The sequence below is a fragment of the Gavialis gangeticus genome, unplaced genomic scaffold (genome assembly GCF_001723915.1).
Source record: "Gavialis gangeticus isolate Ggan-Ray unplaced genomic scaffold, GavGan_comp1, whole genome shotgun sequence".
NCBI classification, from domain to species: domain Eukaryota; kingdom Metazoa; phylum Chordata; order Crocodylia; family Gavialidae; genus Gavialis; species Gavialis gangeticus.
The window spans coordinates 20,218,883-20,233,073 of record NW_017729027.1 but is presented as its reverse complement, the minus strand read 5'-3'; the positions used below and the strand labels follow the sequence as shown (position 1 = coordinate 20,233,073).

Sequence of the window (14,191 nt, the reverse complement as noted above, 5' to 3'; positions counted from 1 at the left end):
AAAAAAAAAAAAAAAAAAAAAAAAAAAAAAAAAAAAAAATCTCTGCATTTACCAGCTGTGTCAGAGGCTGTTGGGGCCTCTGGGGGCTCATGGCAGAGCCTCCCATGTAGTGGGAGGGCAGTGGAGATTGTGCCCCTGTCTGGCAGCAGCCTATGAGTGTGGGGATTTTTTTTTAATAGTCAGGATGCTGGGGCCAGCCAGGGCAGCCATTGATGGGGCCTGTTTGATTCAGAGATTTGGCTGAATCAATTTAAGAGACAGTGATTTGAATCACTGTCCTGAATAGGCAGAATCCAAATCTGAAGCAAATACTAGCTGTTCCGCACAGGCCTACTAACAAGCCCTGCAAGCCCCAGTTTAACTCCTTTCAGGCTGCCACTAGGACAGCAGTTGGTATAATCTTAGACAAAGGATTTTGGATAGGATAAGGTATGAAGTTTGCTGGAGTATATTTTTTTTCCAATTTTTTTGTTTTCATTTTCCTACCAGAAAAGACTTGTATTTCATGGTTCCTGTCTTTTTTGGCAGTTTTTTTGTTTGTTTCTTTATTGTTTCTCTTCTCTGCCTTGTTTTCTTGCTGCACATCTTGGTCCTCTTGTTTGGCTCAGTTAGCTGCATCTGCCCAATGGGCTACCTCTCTGTTCCTTGATCTCTAGTTTCTGAGGTACAATACGAATAAATCCAGATGGGTCAATTATTAATGAATGTTACTAAGGAGTCTAAGTTTCATTAAAGTCAATGAGGTTGATTCTGCAATGGCTATATCACCTTTGAAATAAGTAGGACTTGGGCTTCAGAATCATTTAGGTGCATGCAAGTTTGTCACTAATTTTTACATAATATACATTGTCATATCAGTTTTTCTGATACAAGGTTGGTGATATGTAAACTTAGGTTTGAAATTATGTGGCTTTCGTGCTTGTAGTACTCAGTGCTGATAAGTTTAATAGCATTATAGTTTAAAGCTTGCAGGTATGGTGCCTATTTACTGTAATTTTCTTAAAAGCATTCCATCCTGCACAAGCCAATTATTGAGTGCTGTGAATGCCTTAGCTTACTAACAAGCAAAGGCACTTTTTGTTGTAAAAAGAAGGCCCAGAAACTCCCATAATTTTACTTGATTTAATAATAATTTTAAGGGAGCTTTTGGCTTAATTGTCTGTACCAGCTTTTATAATAAAACTTATGTAGTCAGTTGTACAAGTTTATAACTTTTGCTCTCACAATAAAACTGTTGTATTATTTATACTCTGTAGCATAAACCATTTTTATTTTTTTTTTTCTTTTGTTCCGTTTGGGTTCCAAGAGAAACAGTTGTGACTTAATCAGGATTAGGCAATGACAACTAAGATAAAGATAGAGATCGGACAAGGCAGGTGGCACCTAGTGTGACAGGCATATTGTGGTTCAGGACTTAGTAAAATAATTAATGTGCGAAATGGGGCTTTACCCTTTATTTTTAATTTTATCTATCTGTTTTTCAGTTGGTAATTGTGGTGGCAAACTCGTAAGTAAGTTTTCCAAAGCCAGCTGTCAAACCTGCAACTCTTTTCAAAGGGCTATACTAATTGTATTACAATAAAAACATCACTTCAAAATTAAGGCTCCATATTTCACAAGTTTGTTTGTATTGCCCTGTTGTTCTTGGAAAAATTATCTAGACCTAGGAGAAGACTCATTGCAAATGCACAAAGACCTACCTGGTAGCTCCAAGTCTATGTTCTATGAAATAGTTTAGGTTTAGTGAGTTTATCGTATCTTCTTTTTAGACTCCTAACAGACATCTAATAGAATAGTGAGTTTGTTGCATAGGATCATTGGCTGTGTCTACATAAGATGCTTATTGTGGAGTAACTACTACACAGGAGCATCACCAGGCTCAACCTGTGATGGGGAACTACTGTGCAGTAGTAACAAAGGCTACTGCACAGTCGTTTAGTACTTGGTTATGCAAGTATGAAATGACTGCACAGTAACAGCTGTGTGGTGGGCAGCTCATATAGATACTCCCACTGTAGAAGGTATGGTTTTTATACAATTTTCTAGAGATGCTATTTTGGTATTGGTTTCCCTGAACCCCCTTTCCCCTGTCGTTTCTTGCACTCTTCATTGGTTCTTGTTTTGAGCATTATGCTTGTTCAGCCATCTGTTCAGAAAGAACCTTACAAATCTTTTCATTCTGGCGCCTCATTCTCATTTGGGATTGAGATGTCTATTCTGGATAGCAGTGAAGTTAATGACTACTTTTCTTCAGGTTTTAGAGAACAACATATAGGTTGTAGAGAACAACAGAGGCATTAAACAAAGGTTCCAAAACTAAAATTTGCTTTCTACTAGTCTGGTTGCAAATGGCACATGTGTTTGTCAGTACCTTCTAACAATATCTGGGATGAAGAAAGGAGACCAGGTAGGCTACTTCTGTAGCTACATGTGTACATGGTGACTGCACTGATTCAGTGACTTCAGAAATCATGAGCTATAACAGTATTTATATCCACAATGTAAATTAAGTTGGCTAAAAATCAAAGTAACTGTTCTGGATATATGCTTTGAGGATCAGGAATATGAAAAAATGTTTGTGTGTATGGACAGCACCCTCCATCTGCTGACAACACTCCTACTAGTGCAGCCCAGTCTTCTTCACAACGGTACACTGTTGGCTTGTATTTAGCTGCTTGTCCTTTGTAACCCCCAGGTCCTTTTCTGCAGAAGTGCTGCTTAGCCAGTCAGTCCCCAGCTTGTACCCATTCATGGGATTGCTCCATCCTAAATGCAGGACTTTGCAGTTGTTCTTATTCAACTTTTCAAGGTTTATTTGGTCCAATCCTCCAATTTTCTAGGTCTCTCTCAATCCTAGCCTTACCCTGCAGCATATCTACCGCTACCCTCAGTTTGGTGTAATCTGCAAATTACTGAGGGTGCACTCTGCCATCTTCCAGATTGTTGATGAAGATATTGAACAAAACTGGTCCTAGGACCAACTCTTGGGGCTACTTGTAGAAGGTATGGGTTTCGTATGATTTCCTAGAGATGTTATTCTGGTCCTGGTTTCTCTGAATCCCCTTTTCCCCCTGTCGTTTCTTGCACTCGTCATTGGTTCTTGTTTTGAGCATTATGCTTGTTCGGCCATCTGTTCAGAAAGAAGCTTGCAAATCTTTTCGTTCTGGTGCCTCACTCTCATTTGGGATTGAGAAGTCTATCCCACATAGCAATGAAGTTAATGACTAGTCCTAGGACCAACCCTTGGGGCACTCCACTTGCTACTGGCTGCCCACTAGACATTGAGACATTGATTTGAGCCCTTTGAGCCTGACAAGTCAGCCAGTTTTCTATCCACCTTACAGGAGTTTTATAAGAAACTGTATCAAGCCATGCTAAAGTTGAGGTACTTCAGATCCACTGCTCTCCCTGCATCCACAGACCCAGTCATTTCGTCATAGAAGGCAATCAGTTTGGTCAAGTATCGTGCTGTCTTAAACTTGCTATCTTAAGTGACTCCATTTGACCTGGCCACTCCTTTTTCTTAAAAGTTTATTTGTGTAAAAGTTTAATTTCTCTGTATTCTCTTTTATAACACGAGATATTACTACAGCAGGAATCTGAAGAATGTGACCACAGGTGTTAAGGCCATATTTATATTCATATCCCAAGCCCTCCAGTCCCACCCAGATGTTCCTACATCAGCCAGCTTCTGAACAGCAGGGGGGGTTGCATACCATATAGACTGCAGACCCAGGGTCCCCCACCATCTGAGCAGTCCAGAACTCTTTCCTCCAGCAATTTCCACACCTGCCTCACTGCAGGCAGCACAGCTCTTCCCCTGCAATTGCTGTGTATGTATTGCGAGCAGTCTGGGTCTTTTGGCAGCATGCACATTGTGGGCAACCTGACTCCTCTCCTGCCATGTGTGCAATGTGCTTCTACTCCCCAGCCCCCAGAAGCAGGAGCAAGAACCAGTAGCCAGAGGAAGAAGGGGGAGCCTGGAGACCCTGTCCCTACAACAGCAGGAGCCAGGGGGATGCAGAGGCTGGATAGAAGCCTGGGGGTTGTATGTTAATCTGATGTGGGTGTATGCAGCCCACAGGCCACTGTTTTGGATAGCTCTGCCCTACATCAAGCCCAGAGGCCTTTTTAGACAAAAGCATTTCAAACTCCAGAAAACTAAATTGTGTACCCAAGTCAGCCAGCACAAGAGAACAAGATGCAACTAATACTAAGGCTCCTATGCTGGCAAAAGATTGGCTGGGCGAGAGGTTTGGATTGTTCTAGCAGGTTCAGCACCCCCGATGCTGCAGAAGGCAGAAAAATCCATATGTGCCCTGTTAGTCTGACCTAGAGAGAAACTGTCTCAACCCCAGATCTGTCAGTCAGTATGACTTGGAGTTTGTGATACACCTGCCCAGCAATCTAAGGAAGAGGAGCCTCTACCACTTGAGATAACTGGTCCTCCCCTTCAGTAATCCCATCTCTTGCTTTGGGCGGTAGTTGACTTTTTAGAGGAAAGACCAACATAAAAAATACATTTAGCCAATTGTACGCTAAGGGGAAAGAATTTCTTTCCTGTAGACTACCAGCAGAAGCTCTGGAGCATGAGATTTGATTATAATCATTGTCTTAATATTTAGAGCTGCAAATATTATGAGCATGTTGAAGGTAATGCAGTCAGTTCTGTTTGTTTTGAGACCCATGAAAGGTCGCGGTGAACAGGGGATCTTAGATTCACAGATTCAGAGGTCAGAAGTGACCATTCTTACCATGCAGCTTGACCTCTTTCCACATTCTTCTGCTTCTAAAAGTGTATCTTTCAAAAAGAGAACTAATTTCTAATTTGACATGATGGAGAATTTACCACCTCTCGCAGTAAGGCTGTTCCAGTGTTTGTTTATCCTCCTATCTTGGTTATTGTACATGATTTGAAGACTGAATTTGTCTACCTTCAGGGCATTGGTTATTATTTTGTCTCTGTCAGCATCCCTCACAACCCAAGTGCATCCAGTTTGCTCAGCTGTTTCCTTTCCAGTCTCCCAGATCTGGAGCCCCAATTAAAACTCCTCCACTGGTCTCTGTCTGAAAGGGACAATCAGAGAGAGAATACCTAGCGTGGCCATTTCTGCTGCATTCATTGTCATGTTCTATCTCCCTGAAGGACTCCTGAGTGTTATCTTCAATCCCCACTTCAACTGAAATGTCAGTAAAGCTATTAAAATCTCTGTACATAGATGAGTCTTCTGTCATGTAGTGCAGAAACTCTAGCTTCAATGTACCTAACCCATTCTTCCCCCTGTGTATAAATGGGGTAGTGGAAACAGGGGCACCCAGCATTATCACAACATGAACACAGTTAATGCAAAAATATTTTAGATACCCCACAGTCTGTCACAGTAGTATTTCCAGTATTGTATACAAAAGCAAGATTGCTTTTCTACCTGTACTGCATATTCCTTTTCTCATTTATCTATATCTATATCTCTGGCAATCATGTTAGCCCTTTTTGCTATTGCATGACACAGACTTCATGAAACTCTGGTTATCTTTGTTAACTTTCAGATCCTTCTTTATTGCCACTTTTCAAGATAGCTTTCTATCCTTTAGTCATTATCTGCCTTCCTGATTCCCAGATGCATTATATTAAACATGTTTTGTTATGTTGGAAACACTTGGACCAAGTGTAACAGTAACTTCTAATCCTCTGTATTCAATTCCCTGTCACACTCTATCACGTTTGCAAAATGTATCAGGAGAGATTTTTTTTTCTTAATTATAGATCATTGATACCACTGTTAATTAGCATTGTATCCAGAACCAGTCCCTAAGTAACCTGCTAGAAATAGCTCTCAACAGTGTTATCCCAGTAAAAGACATGTTTTGAGATGCATTAATCAGGTAATTTTGTTCCATTTAATGTATATCCTATCAGGTATGTTTCTATAAATGAAGCTTTTAAATCAAAATGTCATGTTACGCTTAATCTAAAACTTTTTGAGAAATTAAAGTATAGTATTTCCATATATACTAGCAATGGACAATACTGGAAATCTTAAAATCACATTGACAAAACCTACGTTCCATTAAACCATGCTGGAGAGCTTTTAACTGGGTGTTTACCCTCTACTTCTTATGATAGCCTAAGATTAACTATTCCATTATTTTATCTGGGTTCCATGTTAAGCTAGCTGTTCTCTAGTTCTGTGTGTCATCTTTCACTTTCAAATATTGGATCCACATTGACAGTCCTCTGGGCCATTGGAATTTCATCTTTTTTTTTAATTTCTAATATTTGTCAAAATTAAATGATTCAGAGAGCTTATCGGCTAATTCCTTTTAAGACTTGGGTATGAGCTGCTTGGGCTTATTGATTAGAAACTGTCTAATTTTATCAGATGTTCTGCATCCTTTGCAAGATAGTTAACTTCTTCTTTTATCCACAGTACTTCCAATGTATAAATCTACCAGTTTCATTCTGAATACAAAATAGAAACATTTCTGCCATGTAACATTGTTAACAGTTTTATCTGCATCTAGTGGTGGTCCTGTGTTGTCCTAGAACAGGGGTTCTCAATCCCTGGGCCACAGCCTGGTGCTGGGCACATGGTCAGCTGCCAGACCAGAAGTGGGTGTGGGCCCACAAACCGCAGTCCCCCAGAGCCAGACGGAGAGGCCGTAGTTCCTTTTCCATGGCCCACAGGAATACAGGGTTTGCTGCCCCCCTCCAGGGGCTGGGGGGATCCTTGCCTGTCTTTCAGCCAGAAATTCTGGCCTCAGTTGGCTGTGACTGCCGGGCCGTAGCCACTTCTGGGCTGCTGTTTGATGGGCCATGGCATAAAAACTTTGGGAAACCCTGTCCTAGACTTTCTCTACTGATTTGTTGTGATTTTTTTTAAATGGTTTGTCATCTTTTAGTAGTCACCTATATATCTTCACTTGTAACTTTATATTCATGGCCTTTTACTTCCTCTTTTTCCATTTCATGTATAGAATTTTTTGCTTCCTCCATGTTCCCTTTTAACCAGTTTAGGTTTCTTGGACAGGTGTAACTTCCTGTGTGCAGGTGTCCCTCAACTTTTGCTGTACATGCATTGCTGGAGAACAGTGCATAAATCAAATTCACATAAAGCAAACCTACTTTACAATGTAACAAATAAGGATGGGTTTCCCATGACTGGGAGGGAGGGAGTCAGGCACAAGGCAGCAAAGAAGAGGGAACAGAGGGGCACTCACCCCAGCCCTGGCTGCAGTAGTCCCAGGAGTGGCCGAAGCCAGCAGGCGCTGGGCTTCACTGTGCTGCACCTGTCCCCACTCACCTCTGTGTCGGGACTGTGCTGTGCCCTGGTGCGGGCAGCTGGTGTCAGCTCCCAGGGCCACTGCAATTGGGGCTGGAGTGAGCGCTGTGCCCCGCGCCACCCAGGGCTCCACTTGCCTACACTGTCCCCAGCCCGTGTTGAAGCAGCCTCGGGAGTAGCTGACACCAGCTGCCTATGGCATAGCCCAGGAGCTGGGGTGAGCCCAGGCATGGGGGGACAGGAAGAGCATGGTGCAGCCCAGCGGCTGCAGGCAACTGGCGATGGCCATTCCCAGGGCTGCTGCACCAGGGCTGGGGTGAGTGGGGCCATGGCCCTTCCCCTCCCCCCACAGACTTACCTGCTTGGGGTGGGGGGGGGCGCATCTATGCTGATCACATAAGAGGGAATTTACTTTGCATATAATGAATTATGGGTCTAAATATGCTCACCACATAAGAGCGAACTTGCATGTAAAGAACCCACATTAATTGAGGGAAGCCTGTATTATGAAACTGTATTTTGGTTTGGGGGACCTCCTGGTAGAGTGCTGTTCCCCAAGCCTTAGCTCATGCATAGTGTGTTGTTCATAAGACCATGTTTATGGCCATGGGAAGTTAAGAGTTGAAGGTGAGTTTGACAAGAACAAAGTCTGAAGATGCCTGTAGTGTATTGTTTGCTGAATATCATTGCCATGGCCCAATGAAGATTTGGGGATATCCAATTTTGCTCTTGGATATCCTTGAACAATTGTTAGTTTTTATTAATGTTCCTTATATTGAATTTGTTCCCAATTAGTTAAGCCAGCAAGCTTTATGCTTTAGAGTATTGGCCTTTATAATATTCTAAATGGTATATATTACCGGTGACTTCCATATTCTGTTTTTACAAGATAAATGTAACCAAATCAGGATCTATATAACGCTAATTTTTTGTTTGGTTATTAACCTTTGTTTTTCAGGATGAGGTCCAATGTTGTTACTTGATATAGAAAGCAAGAGTGACCTTAAATAACCACCTGCTTTTAGAAATGCTGGCTGCATGAGGTGTACAGGAAACTACATTCATCTCACTTGGACTGCTTCTCTTTTTCACCTAGTGAACATTTTTAATTTTTATGTTTTTAAGTTTCTAAATTATTTCTCTTACAGAAAGAAAAGGAAAAAAAGAAGGAAGAGAAAAAAAGGGAAAGAGAACCAGAAAAACCTTCAAAACCCCTAGCTACTGAAAAGGTAAAATTGCTTTTTTCACTACCGTTTGAAAAAATATAATATTTAGCTACAATATGATTTGAGAGAGTGCTTTCATTTACAAAGATTGGCAGTATGACAAATCCTCATCCTTCTATTTGGTGGGACAGGAAAAGGGAGTGTTCTCATCAAATATCTTTTGTTGTTTTTATTTTTTTATTAATGAGCCCAGTGAAATCAACAGTTGATAGAAATTGGATACAGAAGCTAAAGTTTTTTAAAAACATAGCAATTATAAATGTAATGATGTAGTTTTAAACTAGACATTTTTGATAACTGAGCTCTGCTCTATTTGCCAGTGTTAAAACTACATAATTTTATAGCTCTCTTAACCTGAGAATATGTAGGCTTCCAAAAATATATAAGTAATATATGGATTCATTAATATAATGTCTTTTGGAACTCTGACCAAAAGTATTTGAGGCTGGAGATAAATATGGGGGAGGGAGAATTATTATTTAGAGTGCTATAGAGAGGGAAAACGAGCAGATGAAGCATATTCTTAAAAGTTATCTGAATATAAAAATAATATGCTCACTGTTGAGATCTTACAATCTTTTTGGAAGGTGCTTAGTAGAAGCTGCAGTACTATGCAAGTACATTGAAATACCTTGCTCAGTAAACTACCAGTAACTGCATTGTAGGAAGCATCCTACATTGGTAGTGGAATAGACTGAATGGCTTTCTTCCCTAACCAATTATAAGAACTAGTAGGTAAGTCTTATAGGCAGATGCATTTTAAAGATGAAGGAATCCAAGTGATCTGACCATTCCTAAAGGGCTTAATATGGGAGGTTCAACATCAAACTGTTCTGAAAAATAGAGAAGAGCAGCCAGAGACCTAGGAGCTTTTTTCCCAACTGAAAACTGAGAGATGCAAGTAGGTGGGGAAAGGAAAACTGTGTTCCTGAGGAAGCATCCAAAGGAATAGCAGAATATGTATGGACAAAATCAGAAAAGCAGAGGCCAACCCCCCACCCCCCCTAAGAAAACAGATGTTGTCAACAAGATGTTCTTCAAATATAAGACCAAAACAAGATGCTCAGTGAAGATGTCCTGTTAATAGAAGACCTAGAGGATGGAGCTGCTCATTGTTGCTCTGATTAAGGCTTCCTCTCAATTATTATCAGATGAGTAGCAAAAGTACTAAGGAGAAGTAAAGGGTATGTTGAAGAACTTTTGACAAACTTGGGTGAATTTAAGTCAGCCTATCTTGATAGATTTCCTCCCAGGGTGTCAAAGCAACTAGTTAATAAATCTTGCAGCCACTGTCAATATTATGCATATAGGTAAGTCATGAATACAGTAGTGTCTACCTTTAACAAAAATGGAGTGGGAGATCTAATGAATTGCAGATCTGTGAGCCTAACTTCAATATCTGGGTCACTACCTAAGGCAAACTAAGACATTAATTTTGTAAATATCTGGAGGATGAATTAGTCATCACTAACAGTCAATGTACAGTCTCGGAACAAATCATAAAAACTAATTTCCTTCTGAGTAGAGTAATTTGGTGAATAATGAAAATGCATTTGTTATATATCTGGACTTAGTAAGGCTTTTGACATGGTCCCACATACCATTCTTATCTGGCCACTGGAGAAATGTGGGCTAGATTAGAATTACTATTAGATGAATAAAGTCATTGAATAACCATAAGCAAAGAGAAACTACAAATGGATTGCTGTCAGACTGGCAGAAGGTCTTGAGAAGTTCCACAGGGGTTCAATGCTGTTTTAACATTGAGTAATAGTGTGGATGCAGGGAAGGAACCATGTTGATCATGTTGACAGATGACAAAACTGGAAGGGATTGCAAACACTTTGGAGGATACAAGTTGGAATTCAAAAGGATTTTGGTAAATTGAGGAACTGACCTATAAATGACAAAAAGGAATTCAACGAACAAATGTAAGGTGCTCTACATAGGGAAAAAGTCAAATATAGAAGTACAGAATAGGGGAACCACTGGTTAGGCAGTAAGAATATGAAGAATTATCTGGGAATTAAACTCGGCATTAGTCAGCAGTGTGATACTGTTGCGTAAAGCAAATGCAGTGTTGGGCTGTATTAATAGAAGTATCATATGCAAGACATCGATAATAATAGGACCATTCAATTTGCAGCTAATTAGGCTCAAGTGAGTATTGTGTTCTGTTGGGGCACTGCATTTCTAAGAAAGATGTGAAGAAACTGGAGGGGATTCAGAGGTAACATAGATGATATGGGTTGGAATTTGAGCCATTTAAAGAAAAGTTGAAGGAACTGGGTACGGTTAGCTCTGAGAACAGGAGTTTTAGGGGAAAGTCATGGTACTTTTTTAAAATATTTGAAAGGCTGCCATTAGGAAAATGGAGAGGGATTGTTCTCCTGTACTACAGACAGCAGGATATGAGGCAATAGTTTTAAATTGCAGCATAGTAGACTGATATCAGGAAAATCTTGCGAGTTCTTAGAACAGTAGGACAAAGGAATAAGCTCCTTTAAGGAATTTGTGGAAACACCTTAATCTTATTTAGAGGTTTTCAAAAGAAGGCTGGATGGATATTTTTCTGGTTTGGTTTAGGAACAGCAAATCTTGCATCTTTGCAGCGGGTTTGGGCTTAAGACCCACTGGGTTAGACCTTACATCAGTTCGACTTTTCAAGAAATTATTGTTACATATTTACTTATTGTCCCAAGAGGATCAAGTAACTTAAATAATTTGATTGTTGCTTGTTTATGTGCATGCTGACTATCCTTTTAACAAAGACTGCATTACATTACCATGCATTTAATCAGAATAAATTTATTGATTAATGAGATTATTTTAAAGAAATGTTTGTTGAATTTATATAGTTACTTGAGAGAGAAATCTTGCCTAGAAACTTCACCAGATACCTGGGGTAAAGTGCTTTAATGCAGTAGTGCTCAACCTTTTACTTTGTGGTCCAAATGTGTGGCACAGGGCTGGTATGTAGTCTGCATGCCAGAATTGGGCCCTGGGGCCTAGCACTTCTCCCCCACCCCCCCTCTGGAATTGGGCCCCAGGGGTACAGTGCTGCCCCAGAATATGAGGATTGGGCTTCAGGGGGCTAGTGTCACCCCTGCCCAGCCCTGGGCACTAGGATCAGGCACCTGATCCAGTAAGCAGTCCCAGGGCTCCCTATAGGTCTGGAAATTTGGCAGTAGGGGGTAAGTGTCACCAATCCCCAACTGCAATATTTCTGGACCCTTGGGAAGCCCTGTGGGCCAGATGTGGCCTGCAACCTGGGAGCTGAGCACTCTTGCTCTAATGAAACAGCGCTCAAAGAAATAAAGTTCTTCCGTGTGTTCACTTGTCTCACAAGCTGATTGAAAATTCTAGAGTAGTGTTGACATTATTATTAGCAGAGCTGCATTTCAAACAGAATTACATTGTTGTGTAAAATCTGCTTTGATATTAAAAATAGAATGAATACATTTATGTGAGAATTTCTAAGGCGTCTCTTTTTGGGGCAGATGTCCTTGCACAGATGACACAAATCAATTAGCATGTTCTTACAATGGTTATCCAGCAGTCTAGCTCTCTTCTGTCTATACCGCACCCAAGCATCCATCTGTCAGTTTATTTTCCCTGTGGTAATGTGTTATAGCTGCTCAAAAATACATTTTAATATATAATTGTTTCTTATTAATGTAACTGAAGCATCTAGTTTTCTAAAGTGTGCCCCCTTTACATTTTAGTTAGTTGTCAAATTAATAAATGAAAATAAAGGAACCTGTTGATGTTTCGTTGTATAATGGTACTTACGGGTGTTTCACCTATTTACATTTTGTAAAAATACCAACAAAAGTTTGAGCGCCAGTCATGACTTTATTCAGCCAACCTATCGTTGTGATTGAGTTGGATGTGCATGAGGTTGGGATTTTAGATTGATTGCTCTCCACAATATTCCTTAAAAAAAAAAAAAAGAAATTCTACCTGTTTTCTAGTTTTGAAGAAAACCTTGAAAATGTGTCCTGAGCATGAGATAAAGTTGTCTGCCTGAGGTTTTTGGCAAGCCTGAAACAATAGCTTTAAGGCATGGTAGGTGCCGACTTGTATGCAAATGTTAAATGCAGTGAAAGGAAAGCAACAGTCTTCTCTGAGGCATTGTCTTCCATCAAGAAAGGCATTTTTTAACATTGCCTGGGTCTTGGAGTAAGCTCTGCTTCCCTGGTTTGCTTTACTATGTTAACATTAAAGCTACAGCATCTTTATCAATGCTAGAATTTAACACGAGTTAACTTTCATGTTAAGTTTTTTAGGGTAGGGTATGTCAAGGCTGAAGGTGGTGTTTAGTTCACTTCCCCTTCCACATACTGAAGTCTGAGGAGATGGGGACCCCAAGTTTCAAAGTCTAGAGCAGTGGTCTCCAAACTTTTTTGATCACACACCCCTATCAGTAGTGTGCCTCACCATTTTTGACTGATTTTCAGTTTAGGCACTGTTCAGATTAAACTGGTTACTAGAATAGTTAGAGATGTGTGGTTTCAAAAAAGGCTGTTAAAATGTCATCATTTAATCATCAGATTAATTGACCTGTCAGTGTTTGAAATCTTTTTATTTCAATTAGTCCTGCAGAAATGACACAAATTCAGGAGGGGTGATTTGAGATGGGCTTAGCTTAAATAAAATCAACAGAATTGTTGTTGAACATCCGGTTGTAGGGTTAAGCTTATCTTTCTGCAAGCTCTCAGAAGGTTGGTTTATTTTAGGCCATGTACAGACATTGCTTCCACTGGGAGAATTGCTATTCTCTGGGTAGACACCAAAAATGTGCAGACTTGAAGTTTTTTCTCCCAGGACAAAAGTGATGGCTCTGGGAGAAAAGTAACTTGACTACACACACCAAGGTTGAAATCACTCCCAGGAGAGTTTGGTTTTTTTTTTCTTCCAGGAGACTAAATGTCTGCATGCTTTCCTCTGGCTTAACTCCTCCTGGCAAAGTGGAGCTAGGGGAAAGGCTCCTGTGCCTTCCAGAGATCAAGTTCCCTGGTCTAGGGATGGCTCAGGGCAGTTGCACCAGTCCCCCCACCTCATAGACCAGGAAGAGATGGAAGGAGCATCTGCCAGCTGATCCCCCTGCCTGCTTTTCACTCTGGAGTTTCAGGTGTGAGAAGCATGCTGGGATTTTGCCCCACCTTTCCCTCCACTCAGCAGCCAGCCAGTGGAAGTTGAGCACAAGGAAGAGCACAGCCCTGTGCCTGCTTTCAGGCTGGAGTTTCTGGTACAAAGCACAAACGGTGGCTTTGCCCTGTTGCCCCAGGGCGAAATCCTCCAGTCCACCCTAGGAAGATGCAAGAAGCAGGGGGGGGGCAGCTGCATTGAGTCTGTACTCCTGGAATCATTTCTAGTGGTGGAAACTTTCTACTGCTAGAACTGAACATTTGTACACAGTCATAGAAAGTGTAGCTGATTAGCTGTTTTGCCAAGGAGAATGAAAAATTTTACAAGCCTCCCTTTTTTTTCTGTCCAGCCATTACACTTAGACCAGAAAAGCCCTAGGGGATGTTGAGAAAACAGTGCCTTTTGTTGATTTCATCTCAAAGCCATTTGGGGAGATGGTGTAGTTCTGCTAGTAAAAAGACAGCCTTTTGGTATGTGCTATATCACCGCTTGGGGGCTTGACCAATTTATCTATGCCACCAGAGCAGGGGTGAG

The 14,191-nt window shown here is 40.8% G+C and overlaps 1 protein-coding gene across 2 annotated transcripts in view; it reads left to right on the top strand.

Moving 5' to 3' along the window:
• SMAP1 (small ArfGAP 1) overlaps positions 1-14,191 on the top strand; it is a 275,010-nt gene that overhangs the window by 123,269 nt on the left and 137,550 nt on the right. For both annotated transcript variants that reach the window (XM_019520491.1, XM_019520490.1), the window contains one exon: positions 8,429-8,509. In XM_019520491.1, coding sequence (XP_019376036.1) covers positions 8,429-8,509 — 81 coding nt within the window. The remainder of the gene's footprint in view (positions 1-8,428; positions 8,510-14,191) is intronic.